The sequence below is a fragment of the Notothenia rossii genome, assembly GCF_949606895.1.
Source record: "Notothenia rossii genome assembly, chromosome: 7".
In the NCBI taxonomy this organism is placed as follows: Eukaryota; Metazoa; Chordata; class Actinopteri; order Perciformes; family Nototheniidae; genus Notothenia; species Notothenia rossii.
This window is the reverse complement of record NC_136905.1, coordinates 17,452,054-17,473,012: the sequence shown is the minus strand read 5'-3', so window position 1 is coordinate 17,473,012 and position 20,959 is coordinate 17,452,054. Positions and strand designations below refer to the sequence as shown.

General features: G+C 41.6%; 2 protein-coding genes across 4 annotated transcripts in view; both read left to right on the top strand.

Moving 5' to 3' along the window:
• Positions 1-77: 77 nt before the first annotated feature.
• pklr (pyruvate kinase L/R) lies at positions 78-16,792 on the top strand. 3 transcript variants are annotated; one of them, XM_079691592.1, is made up of 12 exons: positions 78-120; positions 7,245-7,409; positions 8,210-8,301; positions 8,389-8,520; positions 9,723-9,909; positions 10,899-11,172; positions 11,839-11,989; positions 12,723-12,875; positions 12,960-13,126; positions 14,755-14,821; positions 15,991-16,105; positions 16,423-16,792. In XM_079691592.1, exons 1-12 carry the CDS (start codon positions 108-110, stop codon positions 16,527-16,529), a joined length of 1,623 nt encoding a protein of 540 aa, XP_079547718.1. In that variant the 5' UTR covers positions 78-107; the 3' UTR covers positions 16,530-16,792. The 3 variants fall into 3 exon arrangements, with proteins under 3 accessions (XP_079547718.1, XP_079547717.1, XP_079547719.1); XM_079691591.1 differs by lacking the exon at positions 78-120 and adding an exon at positions 2,976-3,199; XM_079691593.1 differs by lacking the exon at positions 78-120 and adding an exon at positions 4,246-4,397.
• A 1,231-nt stretch (positions 16,793-18,023) lies between these two features.
• The window catches only part of LOC307045711 (potassium/sodium hyperpolarization-activated cyclic nucleotide-gated channel 4), a 28,410-nt gene continuing 25,474 nt past the window's right edge, over positions 18,024-20,959 (top strand). The window contains exon 1 of the mRNA XM_079691578.1: positions 18,024-20,146. Within this exon, the coding sequence (XP_079547704.1) occupies positions 19,455-20,146 (692 nt within the window). The 5' untranslated portion in view covers positions 18,024-19,454. The remainder of the gene's footprint in view (positions 20,147-20,959) is intronic.

Sequence of the window (20,959 nt, the reverse complement as noted above, 5' to 3'; positions counted from 1 at the left end):
ATTGTTTCCCACCAGATGGCGCTAACACGCATATCAACACATTCAGTTAAATGTTTCAGTCTTGCCCCTCCCTTCAGTCCCTCTTCACTGTCCTCTGGGCCTGCTTCATGGATCTAACAGGTTGGTTGTTTCCTTTATTAATATCTAAACTTTACAGCCTTACTTCCTTATCTGCGTCTGTAACTGTAACCTACTGTAAGCACTTTATGCAGCGTGCATAGACGTTCTGTACCCTGCTGTTCATATTACAAGCGGTTTTTGTTTATTTTTCTTCTGAAAAACTTTTCTTGCACACTATTTATTTTCTTCCATCAGATAATGATGATTTATTGTTTCCGCTTAAGTCACTTGTTTGTTGACACGTTTCATAAAAATACTCTAGCCTGAAACACGAAAATGAAGTGCTTGATGTTACCAAAAAACGAAAGTTAAAGTAGCCTACCAACTAAGTGTTGCAAAAGTTGCATATTATTTTTATATTATTGGACTTTGGTCTGCATGCGTAAAACCAACCTTTACTCCAGTCGGGTAATTACGTTCAATAACGTTATATCATAGGTGTGTGTCACTCAGGGCCAGGGGCGTCACCAGGGATTTTGAGCCCCATGAAAAGATATCACAAAGTTTACTTAAAGGAGACCTATCATGCTATATTTGAATAATATATTGTAGGGCCATACCTATATAAGGTATATTTATACGTATTCTTTTTCAAAATACCAAACAGATCATGCATTTTAGCCATGCCTCATTTCACTCTATTTTGCTCTCCTCCACCCCTGTCTTTAAATCCGCTGCAGCTGACCACGCCCCCCTGCAAAGGAGGGGGCCGAGTTACGAGCGTCGTGCTACCATGCTGTTACCATGCTGTTACCATGCCACGGCAACCTCTCATTCCCCTGATTGGTGGAGAGTTGGCCATATAGGCGGAGCTCCTCGTCACTGACTTCAGACTATTTTCAAATCTGGATCAGTCTGTATCAGATGCGTTAAAGTCCCGTTTTTAGAGATTTGGGTACAGAGGAAAATAGAGAGGGTTGTGTTTTCTGACACTTGGTGAGTTCCCTGGAACACCGGGGACACATATTCATGTATAAAAGACGTACAAAGGTGCATTTTGCATGATAGGTCCCCTTTAAACATTTTTTTCCTAAAGTGGACCTATCATGCTATATTTGAATAATATAGTGTAGGACCATACCTATATAAGGCATATTTATACTTTTTATTTTTCAAAATACCAAACAGATCATGCATTTTAGCCATTCCTCATTTTGCTCAATTTAACACTGTCTTGGGCTGATTCTGTGAGAACAGCACCATCTACAGGCCTGGCATATGTACTACAGCGTCTCCAGCGCTTTCGAACGGCAATGTCCGTGGCTGTCTCCTCCTGATTGGTGGAGTTGGCCCAATAGCCGTAGCGCCACTTCTGTGACGTCACAGAAGTGTTCAAATCTGGATCAGTCTGTATCAGATCCGTTGCAGCCCCTTTTTAAGAGATTTGGGTATGGAGGAAAATACAGAGGGTTGTGTTTTCTGACACTTGGTGAGTTCCCTGGAACACCGGGGACACATATTCATGTATAAAAGATGTAAAAAAGTGCATTTTGCATGATAGGTCGCCTTTAATGTTCTCAAATTGTTTGGGGCCCCTGTCAGTCACGGGCCCTTAGAATCGTCCTAACTTTTCACCCCCTTACGGCGCCCCTGCTCAGGGCTGCAGCTTCCCTTGTTTACTGAGGAACAAAGGTCTGTTTGTGCTCTGGCTAAAGATTTACACTCTGACTGTCAGTCTGGGTCCATGAGTGACTCTGCATAGATACAAAATCTGCTCCATGCACTCCAGGAAACGCAAAGTAATCCGTGTCAGTGAGTGGAAGACACATCATCTCTATGTCACCTCATTTGTCAAAGTCTCACAGCTATATAACATCAGCCGTTATCAGGTGTCGAACATGGAGACATTTTTGTGTGTTTTCAAATAAAACAGCAACCTGCTGCGAATGCAAAATGTGGAGGACAACAGATTAGAAACGATACAAACTTTTTCCAAGGTACAAAAACGTTCTGGGATTAGGAAACTTTAAACTCAATTTCTAACAAACTCCTTCTGACTTGTTTTTCTGGTCTAGAAAAATACCGTTTTGTAGTAAGTCAAGCTTCAAAAAGTGTATAATCAATGGAAAGTTAATAATTTACTAATACTTTCAACACAGTTATAATCTATTAATAAAACTGCACTGGTTTACAAATTTAGTATTTTTCCTGAATTATAAAACTATGTTTTTAGCTTTTCATTTCATCACCTATATCCCACTAATTATTATTATTATTTTTACCTTTGACCTTTGCTGTAAGCCATTTGGGCTAAAATGATTGTTCAATAACTTATTAACATTTATAACGGCTGTCTGGAAACTACTGTACAGCCATTTATAAATGACCTATTAACATAGGCCTATTAGAATCCTTCCTTCATGTATTCATCTGTTCATTTATTATTTATACATTTAACTAATAAATTGTCCAGTCTATCAAATGTTTCACAAAAGTACATTTTTTTTATTTGATGTCATTAAATGTTTAGTTTGTCCAAAACTTTTACGGCAATGAAATACAAAGAAAAGAAACAAAGTATGAGTATATAATATTTGGCATTTTGCTTTGAAGTTATTGAAATGTTAATGATTCTTTTAGTTTCAGCACAATTTACAGTCATTCGGGAGTACTAGAAAGCGTTTTGTTTGAGGTTAATAGTGTTTCAGGTTCGGAGTTAGGGTGACAATAAATGACTTTGTACTGTAGTGCACCCTGATAGTTTAGTGTCATCACTGTGACATGAAGTTCTTTCCTTATTTAGCATCACCTTGACCCAGTCAGGCTACTTATTCATCCAAAATCCTTCCTATGTTGCAAGAAGTGCATGGCCCCCATCCAAATGAGCGAGTGGGAGGAGAGACGAGGGGGATCAGAGGGGTCAGAGTGTGAAACCAAAGGAACGAGACTGAACCCGGCTTCTTCCGCTGACGCTAAACTTACAGAATGAAAAGTGCGTGACCTGAGCACAGACAAGGATAAAGGCAGAGGAGAAATATAGAAAAATTACAGTATATCGAAATAAAAATAAACTAGTTGAGAAGAAAGAACTTTGCAGTGGATTTCTTATTAAAAATGGATGTATTTATGGGTAAAATGGGTAAGTTGAACAATAATGTTATTTTATAATATGTGTTGCAGAGCTTTAACAACTTTTATATATTTGTCATAGAACTTCAGCATGATTAAAAATCCCGAAATAATTATTTTATCTGGATTAACTGTTAACGTGCAAAGACACAGAATATGTGCCGTTAATGATGTGTATTTGTGGCTATATTCATTTATCATATTCCAATATCCGTGATTATGACAAATCAAATGATCTCATCAGAAATGATCCAGATGTTTTTTGTAGTTAAGATTATGCATCACTTAGTCATTTGTCATATACTTTTACTTTTTTAAACTTTAGTGCAGAAGTTGCTCTCTAACCTTGGGTTCAGCGGTCCATTGCACACATGCACAGTGACCGGCGTTCATGCAGGAATGTGACCTTCTGCAACAGGACACACCCATCACCTGCCTCACCCATCTTATCAGCCATCATTTCTGATAACGCAACTGTCTTTGACCTGCTTTATTTTTAGCCAGCCTTCCAGTAACAGGTACGTGTATGCACATGTGTACGTACATGTGTTTCCATGTGTACGCTGTGGGATGGGTCAGGGCTGCAGGATGTCAGTGGGACACGTAATGATGTGTGCAGCGGTGCGGGAGAACTGGGTCACATGGAGGTGGAGGGAGAGAGAAAGACTGGAACAGAAAGAGAGGACAAAATACTGACAGCTACCGAATCCACAGGAAAAGTCACCGTTTTCACCAGGGAGTTTCCTCTGCATACTTCCCTCTTTGTCATTCTGTCTATTCTCCACAGAGCACTTTCATTTATAGCACACAATTCCAAAACAACACTATGAAATTATATAGGTCACCAAGTTGTTAATCCTGCAGGCATAGCAAAAATAAATGAATTACTCCTTTGTAAATCCATAGGAACCTTTAGTGGTTAGATTCCCGTTAGTGGTTCGTCACCTCGCCCTCCACTCGTCCCCCCTCCTTCCTCTCTTTTGTCCTCACCCCTTTGCTCACATTGTGCCGTTTGCAGCGACCTTGTCTGTAAGCCTCTACTCTCGTCCTTCCCCTCGATGGTCTTTACTCCCCCCTCCCCTGTGGTGGCAGAAATCGCAGGGATGATTGATTCTGACATCCTTCAAAATGGATGGCATTGAACTGTTTTAGAGCCTTCAACCAGGTTCCACATTGCTTTGCATGAAAAACACAGCCTCAGTCTACAGGTCGGTACGCTCAGGTTTAGTAGCAGCAGTGTTGACAGGAAACGTCAGTGTTAAAAGGCTTACAGAGCTGTACGTCTTAGGTTTTAAGAGATACAAAAAATACATAATAACATAAGCATAACAACTGTTTTTTTTGTTTAAAATTGCCTCTTTTGAGAAACTGTTTTGAGTGTCTACTGAAATATGTGGAATCAAATTTGTATAGTAACAATGGCTCAAAAGACAGCTTGAAGAAATGAATCCCAAGATAATTTTTCATCTGAACGCAATATCCTGCCGTCTTATCTTTTGGCTCTGTTTTGGTTTTACAATCTTCTGTAACTTCAGCATTTTGATTAGCAACTCCTGTAGCAGTCCAGTTCCTATAGGACTACAAACAGCAGCAGAAACACACAGGAAAAGAGTAGCTGGTGAACAAAGCAGCTAAAGAGACAGATAGTTCCCTCAGAAATGTGTGGAGACCAAACCAGAGCTGTAGGAGTAATATTAATATTTATCGGGTGGCCGAAAACACCAAATATGCATGTGTTGTCTTACAACAAACAATTCATGCATCGTTTAAACGTTGGCAACACACCAGTTTTCAAGTATACATTTAGCTTTCACACTCATCTATTCATGATAATTTCCTCATGAAGAATGCATTAGCACTGTAAATATTAGGATAGGGAAGAGCATACCTTCTACACAGACTGCACAACAACAAAAGAGTATAGCCATATCAGTCTCTTCCAGTTCCTCTTCTGAGACGACACCAGTTTGTCTTCTTCCTTTCTCCTGTCACAGTCTGCCTCTCTGTCCCTCCTTTCATCTCTCAAAGCCCTTTCATTGCCATTTTCCATCCATCCACCCAATGTCATGAGACTTTCCCTCCTTTCCACATCATCTCACTGCCCCGCCCATTTGCACCTGTTCCCACTCTCCTCAACAGTCCCATTAGAGTTGAAGGCCCAATTCCAAACCTTCCCCTCCCCCTACTCACTTCCACTCAGTGTTCGCGTGGAGGGTCGACCGCAAACCAAACCAACAAGTGTGGGGAGGGGAGTGGGAGGGGGGTTATCAAGCCCTCCAAATGTGACTCTGCATCGGCCTGACTTCACCTACTGCCCTACCTGACTATGGGTGTACAAAATATTTTTTTGCAAACAGGTACAAACTGTGCTCAATAAGTGACATTCAAAATATAGACAACGTTTTTGTTATTTACAGGGACTCTGTAATAAAAACCAAGCAGCAAAAAGATTTACAAAAAAGAAAAACTACTATAGTGTATTTTGAGTTTTATAATATTATTTTGTATTCGTTTTTGTCCGAAATATGCTGATTTAAAACCGTTGTTCCGAACATTCAGTACATTTCCGGTTTCTGTCAGAGAGAGGGGAGTTTATCCCAAAGCATTTAGAATTGGGCTTAATGTGGCTTTCAAGCTCCTGCTACCTTAACCTTAACCCTAACCTTAACCTTAACCTTAAGCTTAAGCTGTTCGCACCAAAGACTGCAGCTGAAGTGTAGACACTGTTTCTTTGAAGCATGTGGAGTGAATGTTTCCTTGAGGAAGGCTAGGATTGATTTAACATTTTTGCATGATAATGCTAGTGTGTTTGATTGGACATTAGAGTCTAACATTGTGGATAGTTTCTATAATAGGAGATATAGTAACTGTTGTGGAGAGGGTTTCGGCCTACTCCACAGCAGTAACTGAGTAAGCCATTGCAAAATGACACTTCTATGCATCGTGGCAAGGAAGTCTGCTGCATTATTTACACAAAGAGTTTGAGGATTTGGAAAGATTTAGAACCGCTACAGCTCGGCGCGTCGCTATAGAGATGCTAAACTCTACCTGCCTGAATCATGTTCTCCCTAATCCTAAGGCTGCATTTGAGTCTGATCGCTGTTCCAACAGTTAATTTAAAGGTAGGATAAAATGTATTAAACAGCATGCCTTCCTTCAGTTTCCTGAAATACAGACTTCTTTATATCAAGGGATTCCTAGAGTGGAGACCCTTTTTGTATTTTCATTTGTTTCAAATGTCACAATACAGCCCTTTTTGATTACCCCTACATGGCATTAATACCAGTGTTTTTTCCTGTTTTCAAATGTGTTGCTTTTCAAAACAATATTTTCTTCCCTGCCGAGTATCTTTAATTTTTGTATATAACTGAGACAGATGAATGTCAACATGTAAAACGTAATGAACCCTGCATGCTTTAGTTAACGGTTGAGATGCCACAATCAATTCTGTAATCTGTTAAATTGCAGTGTCTTCAATATAGGATTATATTTACATTAGCTTCATAATATTAAATCAAAAGACTGTGGCATTATAACATAATTACATTACTTAAACTATCAATCCTTATATCATTTTAAAATCTGAAGGGAAAAGTTAAACAATTCTCAAAATGTTTAACAATCTGAAAAGGAAAAGTTAGGCAAATATTCAAAGACTTTTGTAAAAACCTGGAAAGGTAGGATGGGTTAATGCAGAGGCCAAGTGTCACTGTGTGTGCTGTGTGCTCTGCATGAGTGACCATTAAAGAGGGTTTCATCCCGCCGATTCTTCTTCTTCTTCTTCCTCTTCTTAATATCAGTTCATTATGTGATGTGGGTTTTTGTGACTGTGTGCCTGAATATATTTCCTTTTTACTGACAATGTACATGTAAAATCTGGGTGCCTTTTTTATCTCAACACATGCTACTCAGGCTAACCAAAGTGTTGTTCTTCCTTAACCTTTACACTGAGAGGTGTTTGGTTAAAGTCTTTGCAGTCAGTGGTTGAATTTCCCTGACTGACTTCATCCCGCTAACAGTATTTCTCTCAAATTCTCTGCTTCCTCTTCGTACAGCTCGCATCAGGCGCTACTCTGATCAGATGACACTGCCCGACTCTTTCATCCAACGGCAGCAACTCGATGCCAGCATGGCCGACACTTTCCTGGAGCATCTCTGTCTGCTGGACATCGACCAGGAGCCAATCACAGCGCGCAACACCAGCATAATCTGCACCATTGGTGAGTGTGACCACAGTTCTCAGACACTGAGTCTCAGTTTCATGTTTGTTTTCTGCCACTGTTGTATTTCTGTCATCGCTGGCAGTCGGTCAGGCTGACATCTCCGGGGTGATGCTGGGTGGCTCTCAGTGTTTTGGCAGAGTTTAAGTCTTGGCTGTGAAGCTCACTCGGCCTTTCTCCTGCCCAGAAAACAGGAGAAGATTACTAGAAGGAAACACAATACACTAACTGCTACTTTCTTGAAAGCTTTGATTTTCCAGATCACCTTTCGTTCCTCACAAGGGCAGGTATTTCTTGTGTCCAAAGGAATAAACTAGAAGGTAGATAGACCAGTGAATGTATTATCTCCGCCAAGGAGATTATGTTTTTTGGTCCAGTTTGTTAGTCAACAGGATTAGGGAAAAACTGCTTTGCTGATTTTCATAGAACAATGGTGACTTTAGAGCATATCCAAAACACGCTGAAGATTAACATTATTTTAATTGTGATGACAATTCAAGATTAACTCCCCATCTCAATTTCAATGTATCAATCGCTTCCAATTATATTGTTGGCCAATAAAATGTCAGGAATTTGTTTCCAGAATGCAAAATGACATATTTAAATTGCTTATGCAAATTCACAGTCCGAAACACAAAGGTTTTCACTTCACCACTATTGTAAACACAAAAGCAGCAAATTGCCAAATTTGAGACCTGGAACCATTGACTTTATTTGACTCATTTTGGTCTAAATGTTCCTTATTGCTTCAGCTTTGTTTTAATATAAAATGTTCTATATCTTACTTCTGTGTTTTTAAGGTCCTGCATCCCGATCAATCCCCAAACTCCACGAGATGATCAAGGCAGGAATGAATATCGCACGCCTTAATTTCTCCCATGGCTCACATGAGGTAGGCCTATGTACAGCACTTCTCTGTGTGCCGTTACTCTCAGTTAGTCATGTGTTGATTCTCCGTCTCCCTCCATGTGTCTCTCAGTACCACGGGGAAACCATCAAAAACATCCGAGAGGCGGTGGAGACGATAACCTCTGACCCCTTGTATTACCGGCCGGTTGCCATCGCCTTGGATACGAAGGGTCCAGAGATCCGCACTGGATTAGTGAAAGGGGTAAACATCTCATGCTTGATCCAACAAACCGTCTGAAGCTAATCCACCGCTCACATCCAGTCAGCTGTGAGACGTGCTGACAGGTTGTCGACTGCTTTCTATCCTCATCATTTCTTACCGGTTACATTTTTTGTGTCCTCATTTTCTTTTTAATCATCTTGATTTGTTGTTCTTTGTTTTGTTGTTGCATGCTGTCTGCTTTGCTGAACAAATAACTCAAAGCTCTTGGAAACCTCTTCATTAGTGATGATTAGTTCAGAAAATGTTCTGCAAGACGTTTTAGCTGCACGCTGGTTCTCGCTTGTTTTGTCATTTCTTAATTCTGTTAAATAGCTCAATAGGAAGATAAACCGGAGATAATAACATGTGTTATACATCATTTCATTTAATTATGTTTTTTATATTTTATATTACGTATATTATCTTTTTTGTAACCATATATGTCATGTCTTGGCCTTACAAAACTCAGACATTTCACATTAACAGGAAAAATGTCGATAGTTTCACGCTTCAAATTAAATCATAAACAAACAAGTAAATAAAGACAACAATATTAGAATTCAACAAATTGCAAGTAAAAAGCAGTGGGCCTTTTTGTGGGAAGTTTTAACCCGTACAGTGGAGGTCTGTCACCTTATCATCATCATTTGCTTATCTTAATTACCAGAATTATTCATAGCACACATTTGCTCAGTAAAGCACGGCATGCCATTAAATGAAACCCGCCTGTGCTTCGACAGCATGTGGTGTCGGATCATCAGGCTTCAGCTCGGCTCAGACGCAGATTGTGGTTTAGCAAAAGCAAGCAGAGGAATATAAATATTTGATCTTCCTTATTTTTTCTGCGAGTGCCAACAGATAGAACATGAACTAAATATATATTACAAGATGAGATCTAGGAGGGTAGCTGTACCGTTAGTCTTTCATACAAGTGGAGAATATATTCATTGAGAAAAATGTAGCACTAAAATATCTGAGATTCTTATGTTCATGGTCAACAGCAACAGCTTGCAAGTCTGGGTCTGTCTGTCGAAACGTTCCCGCAAATACAGTATCTTAAAATAACACATGGAGAAAACGCTGTTCAGTGCACAACACAATGCACTGATTGAGTCTTGTGATAAAAATGAGTTGAATACTGAGATTATGTTTACTTAAAGGTTGCTTTTCTGTCCTCTTTGTGTGTGTTTTTCTTTGTATAGAAAGTGGAGGGGGAGGTGGAGCTGGAAAAGGGCAGCCATGTCCGTGTGCTGACGTCAGAGAGTGACAAAGACAAAACAGACGAGAATATGGTCTGGGTGGATTACCCGAGCCTGCCCCAAGTCAGCAAGAAGGGAGACAAGATCTTTATAGATGACGGCCTCATTGGACTCAAAGTGTTAGAAACAGGTAATGCACATACAGTTGAACAAACAAGCATTTCTGCATTGCTTACCTCTTGTGTTACTTATATATTATTATAACTTGTCATTATTTGATTGCAGTGTAATTCATGTAATAGATGCATGTACAAAAACATAGCATTTGTTTCTTTATTCTACTACTAACTGCTATCCCTCACTTTGATTGTGGTCTATGCAAAGTCCTATTGGACCTATTCTATATTTTGTTACTCTAATAAATCAATTTGTAGCAACAATGTGCGAGGACCACCTCATTTGGTCAGATACTGTAATGATTGGCACTGTTGAATCAGATGTTTTTCACTGAGCTGAATAACCTGTAAATACATTTTTTTTAAATGTGGTCACAAAATCTGCTAACCCACCATTATGCTAGTCTGTATCCTATCTGGGCCTCAACAGTTTGATGTAGTGGGTCACCTGGAATATACAGCTGGGATTTATATCAGATTTATAATTTAAAAAAATCCCAAATAAATGTTAAGGACCTTCCTACAATAAGTGTACATTTTTTCCCTTTAAACTGTGGGTATTCTCCGGAAGTTTTTCCTTGTACGATGTGAGGGTCCAAGGATAGAGGGTGTCGTTTTTTTCTCATACTTATATTCTGAACAATCTGTGCTATTGTATTAGCTGTAAAGTGTCTCTACTGTAGGTTATTTTTATTATATGTAGCCTACAGCACTTTGGCTAGACCAAAAATCGTTTATAAATGTGCTATATAAATAAAACTTGATTTAATTTGATTTGAAGTGTCAAATTCATGCTAAAGCTTACATTGGAAATCTTCATTATCTCCAGCAAGATGATGTATCCCACACTATTATAGAGTAAATCTTATCAGCTATACCTTTTATCGATCCACTGAAGTTAAGAGCATATTCTTCACAGAAATTGTATTTTTTGGGGGTTTTGGCTATCCACAATTCATAAAGTGTCCTTTAGTTGACCTCTTGTTCCCTAACTCCTCTCTAGGAGCTGACTGGGTGGACACCGTGGTGGAGTCCGGGGGGCTGCTGTGCAGTTGTAAAGGTGTTAACCTGCCCGGCTGCAACCTCATCAACCTGCACGCGGTCAGCGAGCGAGACGAGGCCGACCTTAGGTTCGGGGTGGCGCAGGGCATCGACATCGTATTCGCCAGCTTCATCCGCTCGGCCCAGGATGTCAAAGACGTGCGGCGAATTCTGGGGCCACACGGGAGGGACATCAAAGTGATCAGCAAGGTGGAAAGCCGGCAAGGGGTTCAGAAGTGAGTCAAGGGAAATATTTATGGGTTTAAAACATTAGGGCGGGCATGGCTATTTAAAGTAGCTGGAGGCAGGAGGGTGTGACAGGTGATGGATTGACACTTTTATGCTAAGCAATTTGTGTCTGTCTGGTTGAGTTATAGCTGCCACTTCTCATATCCCACAAAATGTATGTCACAGCTCTCTTATCCCAATTACTCATCTCTCGTTTCCTCCTGCTACACGTTGACTGCTGATAGCGTTTAACAACATTTAAATAAAATGTCCCAAAACTTAATCGTCTAATAAAGATTTAATGATCCATGATGTCATTTTTCAACATTGATACTGTTATACTATTCCTGTTGCAGAATTAGTCTTAGATTAGCATTTTACTTGATTGCACTGCTTACATATGCATTTGGTTTTAGAGCATAAGAAAACACTAACATCTTCACCATGTTTTCAAGATCCAGCAGCTTTGAGCCAAATCCTATTTTTGCAGACCGTGACCTGCATTTGAATAATTATAATGCACAGAAACAAACATTATCATCCTCATTTTCGTGCCTCTGCTTCTTCATCGCTGCTTGCCACTCTTTTTGTGCTTCCCCCCCCCAACTCCCTTTCATCTTTATCCTAAACTCTCAATCCTTTGTCTCCTCATCCTCCTCTAATCTATCTGTCAGCTTTCAGGAGATCCTAGCTGAGAGTGACGGCGTCATGGTTGCCAGGGGCGACCTGGGGATCGAAATCCCGGCGGAGAAAGTCTTCATCGCCCAGAAGATGATGATTGGACGCTGCAACTCTGCCGGCAAGCCAGTCATTTGTGCCACCCAGGTCAGGGGAGAGCACATACACAAGCATACAAAGAAAGATGCAGAATCTATGAATATGTAGATTTAGACTCTCAACTGCAGAGTTTTCCGACCGCGTGAAATGGGTTGAAATAACTAACATTAAAACTCAACAGGCACATATTTCTACATTATGCACTCACACTTACTTCCATTCAATTCAGCCTCACACACATTTCCTCTCTGTAACACCCCTCTCCCGTTGCACACACACACACACTCCTGCAGCCATGTTGAGTCACACTGCTGTATCTTGTTTATGCTACAGCTCCTGACACAGAGTGACGGCGTTATGGCAGCTTTGCTACTCAATACCTGCGCACATAATCAACCCCCCCTCCACACACACATACAGTAATCAGCATTAACTACTAGAAAAATACAGTTCCTGAGGCAACGCTGTGAGAAATCTAATTTTGCATCCGTCTGCCCTGCTTATTGGCTCATTCAGAGTCTCGGCATGTCAATAATGATCTTGCGAAGTCATACTCCCCTGCTTCGATCAATTATCTCTAATTTCTCCTTTACTGCCGCCCAATCATCCAAAGAGCCATTATCCCCTACCCTCATTCTCTCTCTAACGCCCTGTCTGCCTTACATTACTTCTCATCTAGTGACATACAAAGTGGTTTATTTGTAATGAATTAATTGAACCAATCCCCTAAGTGGTCACATCTTGGTTGTGGTTAAAAGACTAATGCATAATGTTTTTGTAGATGCTGGAGAGCATGGTGGCCCACCCACGGCCAACCAGAGCGGAGGGCAGTGACGTGGCCAACGCCGTGCTTGATGGAGCAGACTGTGTAATGTTATCTGGGGAGACGGCCAAAGGACTGTTTCCTGTGGAAGCAGTCGCGATGATGCATTCGGTGTGTGTTTCTGTGTGTGCATGATGTCCGTTGTGTTACTTATTGTGGTGCCCTCTGATAACGCTCTCTGTCTCTGTCTCTCAGATCTGTAGGGAGGCTGAGGGGGCCATTTTCCACCAGCAGCTGTTTGAGGAGTTGCGTCGCCTCACTCCTCTCTCCTCTGACCCCACAGAGGTCACTGCCATCGGAGCGGTAGAGTCCTCCTTCAAGTGCTGCGCTGGGGCCATCATAGTCCTCACCACCAGCGGCAGGTGTGTATAGCCAAGTGTATTGCCTTAGTAGAAAGAGTTACTAAAGTTAACATTTAGAGTCCATCACAGTATATAAATAAAATGTTATAATTTACAGAGCCCCAAGATAAAATTATTATTTGATGGTTTAATGATTATATTATTAGGAGGAGTACACTGAAGAGCTTCGAACTGATGTCAGATACTGAAGATTTATGTGAAGTTACGGCCGGAGAATTTACAATTGCAGAGACAGCTTCTGTCAGCTTCTGCTAACTCTGAAGCTCTCTTCCTCCGTTCCTGACACTTTAATACTCCTGATCCATATCAACATTATACTACCAGACGCTGCAAATCCTGTCCCTGGTGGGCTCAAACCTTCCTGGTGTTGTCTGAAGAAAATATTATTTAATGGTCATATCTAAGACACAGCTATAGTTGAAGCCAAACACGGAGAAAGGGCCTGCCTTATCATACTGGTAAAAACAGTTCCCACAAGGCCGTGTGCCTGTGCTGGGAAAGAGAGGGAAAATATCAATTCCCTATCAACTGGACCCTGTATATATATTTAACATATCACCAGGCAAATTATAAACAGACTTGCCTTTATATAGTGCAATTAGCCTTTCCACCACTCAAAGCGCTTTTACACTACAGACACTGATGCCACGGCTTCCATATAAAAGGTGCAAAACTGTTCATTATCTAATCTGTAATGTCAAACTAGTTTCATAAGGTTAAGGAAAGATTGTAATTACAGTTAATAAAAGGTGAACTTGGATTGCCTCTCTTCAACTTAAGTCATAGTCCACTCTCCTTCATGAAAGACAGCCGCTCCACGACCCCGACCTCTGCAGCGTAACCTTCCACTTCCTGACGTACAGACACACCACTTCCTGATTTACTCCTGAATGGTGGCGTTGGACACTGATCCGTCGTGTGGAACCATCCAATATGATTTAAATCCCAGGGTAGTCAGCTGGCTTTTTTTATTCCTTTAAGCATGCCCACACTGAGTAAACATGTCACTCAAGGTTTTTTGAGTTTCCCCTCTTCCCCCTGGATATGCACACAGTCTCTTTAAAAGGCTGGAACAACCAATGTGATGTTCCTCTCAATCAAAGCTGCAGATTGAACATTGCAGTACTCTTTCTTCCTTATCTTCTAAAATCATTAGGATATCTGATGTTGACTATAATGTGTGCTGTGTTCCTCTTAAGTTTGTGTGCATTTGTGTGGGTTCTGTATGCTTTGCTGTGTAAATTAACCCAAAAGGCTGAGCAGACACAGCTGACCTTGATTTTATATTAAGATTGTAATCAAACAAGACGAAGAGTCTACAGCGATGCTATCAGCTGTGCAAGAGTGTACTTTAGACACGGAAGTGCTTTGATCTGAATGCTAATGTAGGCATGTTGAGACGCTGGAAGGCTGATTTTCAAGCAGGTGAAAGGTTTTGCATATTGAAAGCCTTAGTTTAGCGTGTAAGCGTGCACACCATTTATAATCAGATGAGAATTTCAAAAAAGACTGGATACATTTCAGATTTGTATTGGATGATGGTGCCCAAGGAAAATTCATATAATAGTTGTTGAGACGTGCTTAGGTGCCAACCTTTGCTGAAATGTGTTCCCTCTCCATATCTCCAGGGCGGCACATCTCCTGTCCAGGTACCGTCCTCGCTGTCCCATCATTTCCATCACCAGGAGCCCTCAGGTACAGTCTGCCCCTCTGAACCAGCAGAGCTTTTGTCTTCCTGAAAAACAACCTAATTGTTGATGAGTCACACTTTCCAAAACTGCTCAACGTGTTATACAATTAATGTTCACTCTCACTGTCTTTTGTTGTCAATGATGACGGCACTGAAGATGTCTAATAGCTCTCATCGACTGAGCACTTGTATTGGTATATTTCACTGGAGTGTATTTCTGTTTTATGGAACAGTTGATTAAAAAGAACATGAATGTTTCACAATGTGCTTCAGAGTAAATCAAGATTACTTGTGATTTTAAATGAATGGAGGTCATAGCAGAACATCTGTGGTGTGGACACTCACTTCTGTGGACGGCTGCTTGCACGGGTCTTGACCCTGGGACCGTATGACAACCCCCAGATCACAGGATGGTCTTTTTGAATGTTGAAACCTTTATTATACAGCAGAAACCAACTTAGAGCAATATCTCTTTTCCAAGAGTCCCCTGTTGAAATACAAATAATGTGTAGTATGTGATGGGATACAACATTTATTTCAGAAATGAAACGGAACCAATAATGTCAAAACAAATAAGCAGTGAAAAAAAAGGCTTGTTGCTTAAATAAACAAAGCAAAAGCATCACTAATATATTTATACAAAGTCAAAATAACCTTAACCGTAATAATATAAAACTTAATAGCGTAGTTGGTAGTTCAAACTATAATTATCAGAAGTCTGTAACAGAATAAAACACGTCTGTTTTTTTAGATTAAAGGTGAAAAAAGTGGAAAGGTCAAAGTTATTTAACATGATTAAGATCTTCTAATGTGTTTTCTGGGCAAATCTCTCTTTGTTGTAACTCATCATAACTCATTTCATTGTGACCTGTGATTAGGGGTCACAAATAGAGATTACTATATAGATTTTTCACACACCAAAATGGTTAGGAACCACTGCATTACAAAGATCATGAATTAATTTGGCCGTATAGCCTCGAATGGATGATCGAATTACTTATCAGTGGTTTACATATAGGAGATATTTTTCAATTACTGTTTGATACTTTTGGTCTCATTTAATCTTTTCCAAATGATGTGTGGCCTTTATGTGGTGCCTTAATTGTAGGTAATTGGTCGTTTTTTGACGCTCACTATGTTACAAAACCTTGATATATTTGGTCCTCTCCCTCAGGTTGCCCGTCAGTCGCAGCTGTTGAGAGGAGTGTTTCCCGTGCTCTTCCACCCTCTGCCTGCTCCCGTCTGGGCTGACGATGTAGACAACAGGGTCAACTTCGGCATGGACATAGGTGTGTGTGTGTGTGTGTGTGTGTGTGTGTGTGTGTGTGTGTGTGTGTGTGTGTGTGTGTGTGTGTGTGTGTGTGTGTGTGTGTGTGTGTGTGTGTGTGTGTGTGTGTGTGTGTGTGTGTGTGTGTGTGTGTGTGTGTGTGTGTGTGTGTGTGTGTGTGTGTGTGTGTGTGTGTGTGTGTGTGTGTGTGTGTGTGTGTGTGTGTGTGTGTGTGTGAGCGAGCTGTTTGTCTATATGCCACCATTCTATCCTGCCTATTAGCTATGAAACCTTCTTACTCACACACCCTTCTCTATCTATTTCTATGCACATCTTCAGGGAAAGCAAGAGGATTCTTCAAGTCGGGCGACATGGTGATCGTAGTGACCGGCTGGATCCCGGGGTCCGGTCACACCAACATTATGAGAGCAGTCAACGTCCCATAACAACCCGACTTTACATGACTCTAAATCTGACTGACATGCAGACATATAAACATGATAAGAACCTAGAAAACACAATTTTTTTCTAAATTCAACAATAACCACTGGGAGTTATAGCTTAACAAAAGCATTAAAGCAGCAGCATTGTTGCTATTTAAACTCAGGGTTATGTTAGGTAAACACTGGTCTCATGAATGTTGAATTTGTGTTTAACGTGTCTTAAAGCAATGACTCCCTCCAAATAAAACTTGAATCATTAAGTTTAACACGCTGTTCATCTCTTTCATAGAGTCTTAAGCTTAACTAATTGAGCCGTATTATTCTTTTCATCTCTGCTATTTGTTGGAGTAATATTGAATTGAATGTGAACATTGTCTCTTCGCCTGCCATTGTTGAAGCGTATCATTATTGGTAGCCTTATAGAATTTGTAGATAAGTATTTCATTCCAGTCCATAGTCCTAAGCTTATCTCTGTGACGGCACAATTATTTTGCCCATTATGAGCCAGGCGGGGAGATGCAGAGATGACGGGTATTGGACTGCAGCCTTTTGTCCAAGAGATGACCCAGATGCCGACATCTTCCTGTTCTCCTGTAAACTAATTATTTCTGTTCCCGCGAAAAAGGCCTACTCATGTATGATGAGCCTTTATGTGACATCCATGCCTTTGTCAAGCTTCCTCCTCCTTTGCTTTCCAGCTCTAGTATGCTCAAATCCTCCTACATATCCATAACATCCACATGCATATGCATAGTGCAATTATCTGGGAGGTTGGTTGATTGATAATTTATCTTAAAAAAAGGAATTTGTTGGCTGCAATTTTAACGCTTTATAGTTGAGCTTATGGTATTTTTAACTAATTTGTCAACATTTAAATGAAGTAATCTCAACAAATGTGTGACAAGTGAATGTATTTTTTATATTTAATTCCAGTTTGCAAAGTTCAGCTGTCAGATAGATGTTGTGAAGTAAGGTCAACAGTATTTGCCTCAAAATTTAGTGAAGTCTAATAAATAGAAGCCTAATTTAAAATACAAATAATCAGGTAAAGCACAACAAATACCTTAAAAAAATGTTTTTTCTTGCTACTCTCCATGACTGATTTGTTCACCTTATCTCTCAAAAGGTTTTGTTCCTTTGTGTGTTTACATACAACTTGTCTGGCATTTGAATTCCTTATGCTATTATATAGATTTGATAGGAAAATTATAATTTATTGCATTGGAAGAAGCCTTTTAAAGAGATTAGTTTAATCAGTTTGGACTTGACATTTATATTTTTTTCATTATTTAATCCAATTGCATTTTATCTTTTCTTCCATTTGTTATTTCCATTCTTAAAAAAGATTGTTCTTTTTCCGAGGTTTCAATAAAGTTTCATCATCGCTCTCGCGCTCCCTCGCTTTATTGGTGAGCGAGACGATGACGTGCGTGCTTTACCTGCGAGGGATTCGTGCGTCTGGTACCGGCCGGGCACGCTGCCTTGGGGGACGGATGATGGGGATGCGGATGCCATGGCAACAGGCCGATTAGATCCAGACCTTTCATATGCACATTTATTTATTTAATATGTCATTTACATGCGATGTGCGCCTCTGAGGACGCGCTAGCTCGACCTCTGAGGGCTGAGCGAGGAGCGAATTTCAGCTTCAAACTGGATTCTCTCTGAGCAGCTCACGAAGGAGCAGCCACCTGAAAGGCTCAACAAGTAGTTTTTTTTTTTTTAATGAGGCTTTTGAATCCAGCAAAGTAGCCCGTTTTATCTTGGAGCAGCTATTTAAATATTGAGCCTTTGTATCTGTCGCCGGTGTCATTCAGAGAGGAAGGACAGCGACGTCTGGGCACAATGTCATTGAAACTCGACAGAAGTGAAGCTGGCAGCCGATGAGAGAACAGGACATTTCGGGTGTCAGACTTTGAACACCTGAGCAGGTTAATTTAGTCAGTTTTAAATAAAGCTTTCTTGTAAAGCCGGTACTCTCCTCTTGCTGTCTGACGGGCAACATTTCGGCGCGCCTCCCATCACAATGAGTATTTTTCCACTCGGATACTGAAAATGACAACGTGGCTTGGATTCTGTGAAAACATGGGCAAGATTTGGAGTCATTTGACTTGTTTCGTTCATTTTGTGTTTCCCTGTCGGTCTGGTTTTCTGTGTGCGTGTCTCTGCTGTGCATGTCAGTATGAATCAGTGCGCCTAGTATGAGCGCTATGTGCGCCTATTACGTGCGTCCCTTATGTCCATTAACAACCCATCCCTGCTGGAAGAGGATCAAGTGCCCTTGTCATTCACCCGTGGATGAATGTTTCCCACTTTGCCACCTCACCGCCCAAGTCATCTACAGCATAATGATTTGTTCAAAATAGACAATTTGGGTGAGCAGCCTGGACACATAGGCTTAACAGCAGGGCACCGACGACCAATGAGAGGCGAGCTCCATTATCAACAAAAGACCGGGAATCCGGTGCCAAAATGACCGGCTGTGGAGCGTTAAGGGCGGCTGTGGAGAGAAGGGGGAGGGCCTCGGGGTGAGAAACGTTTCAAGGACGAGGAAGGAAGCATGATACAGAAACATCTGTAAGGACATATAGGAGACTCTTTTAAAAAGGAGGAAAGTAAAGCTGCAGGCGTCACACTAGCAGGGTGATTTGTCTGAATGGGGCTATTTCCAAGGGCACTGAGGTAAGCATGGGCACATCGGTGGAGAGAGAGAGAGGTTGGAGGTGTGAGTAGCCGGCTCCAGGAGAATGACTGGAGACAAAGAGATAACGTGTCTTTAGCTTCTTCAATTTACGTTGAAATTGACATTCTCACTTATGTAATAGTATAATATAGATAAGTCGACTGAAATAAAGAGTCGTTTTTTGAGGGTTACAAGTTTTCTTCCCCCCTTTCCCTCATCCTGCTCCCCCTCCTCCCTGCGTGAGGATGGATGGGGTGTCTGGAGGTGTGGGTACTCCCAGTAGTGGCGGGGGTTCAGGGTGTGACAGCCTCCCCAGGCGTACCAGAGGGGACTCGAAGCGGCGCAGTAAGGGCAGCCTGCCCTCCCCGGGGTACAGGCTGTCCCAGGCCTCCCTGGAGGGGGAGAGGGGCTGCTTCGGGGGGGACAGCGCTTCCTCAGGTGGACACGCTCGTCGCCTCTCCATCATGAGCTCCTCCAACAGGGACGGACTTTCCTTCCGCACAGCTGGCACCCCAACCACCCCGGTGCCCCTTCCTCCCCCGCCCTCTTCCTCCTCAGCCCATCCTCCTCCTCGCTCAGTGGGCTTTGCCGCCTCCCGTGCCGCCCTGCCCTCCACCTCTTCAACCGGGACCGGAGTGATGGTGGTGGCCACCGGCCCAGAGACCACCACCACTACCACGTGCAACACCACTGCAGCAGGGACCCCTGACTTGATGGGGCAGTGTGGACTGGGTGCGTTTGGCTTGGGCCTGGATGGGGAGGACTACAGCACCTCCAACCAGAGCACCTTCATCCAGAGACAGTTTGGAGCCATGCTGCAGCCCGGGGTCAACAAGTTCAGTCTGCGCATGTTTGGGTCCCACAAAGCTGTGGCACTGGAGCAGCAGAGACTGAAATCAGCAGGGTCCTGGATCATACACCCTTACAGTGACTTCAGGTACACACACACACACACACACACACACACACACACACACACACACACACACACAGACACACACACACACACACACACACGCACACACACACGCACGCACGCACGCGCACACACACACACACACACACACACACACACACACACACACACACACACACAAGTCCTTATGTTTGAAATATGGATTAAAGATGAAAGTGTTCTCTTTGGCAGGCATGCTTGAAGCATAATGATATAGACACTTCAGTAGATGTATGAAAAGGAAATGAGACATTTAGCAGCCTCTTTAGTTGGTAACCGATGGAAATAAGGAGAAATACAACTGGGATTAGAGGGCTGAAGGAGGATACATGTATAATGCTGGAGACACAAAATATGAAAGTGATGTGAGGGAGAGGCAATCAATGCAATAGGTATTTTTCACAAAAGACATTGTCACAGTTTAACATAAAGGTGTAAATAATGAACTTAATGATGGCTGAATTACATTTTTGCTGCTCATTTTGAATGATGGCTCATCCATGACTTATTGTGACACTTCAATACAGCAAAGCCATTGTTAATTAACACCTGTGCTTTTTATGCTATGACTACAAGTTAATATGTGTGTTGTGAAAAAGGCCTGTGGGAGAGCCCATGGATGAAACATGCAGCGGCTGTATGAAAGATTAAAAAGGATGATGACAAAATGAGAGTGGATGTAAAGTCCTGGGTCATGATGAAGGCAGTGAGAGGTGTTTATGTAAAAGTTAGTGTAATAGGGACCTCCATTGTAGAAAACGTGCAGCAATGACTGGTTAGAGAATTAAGATCCTA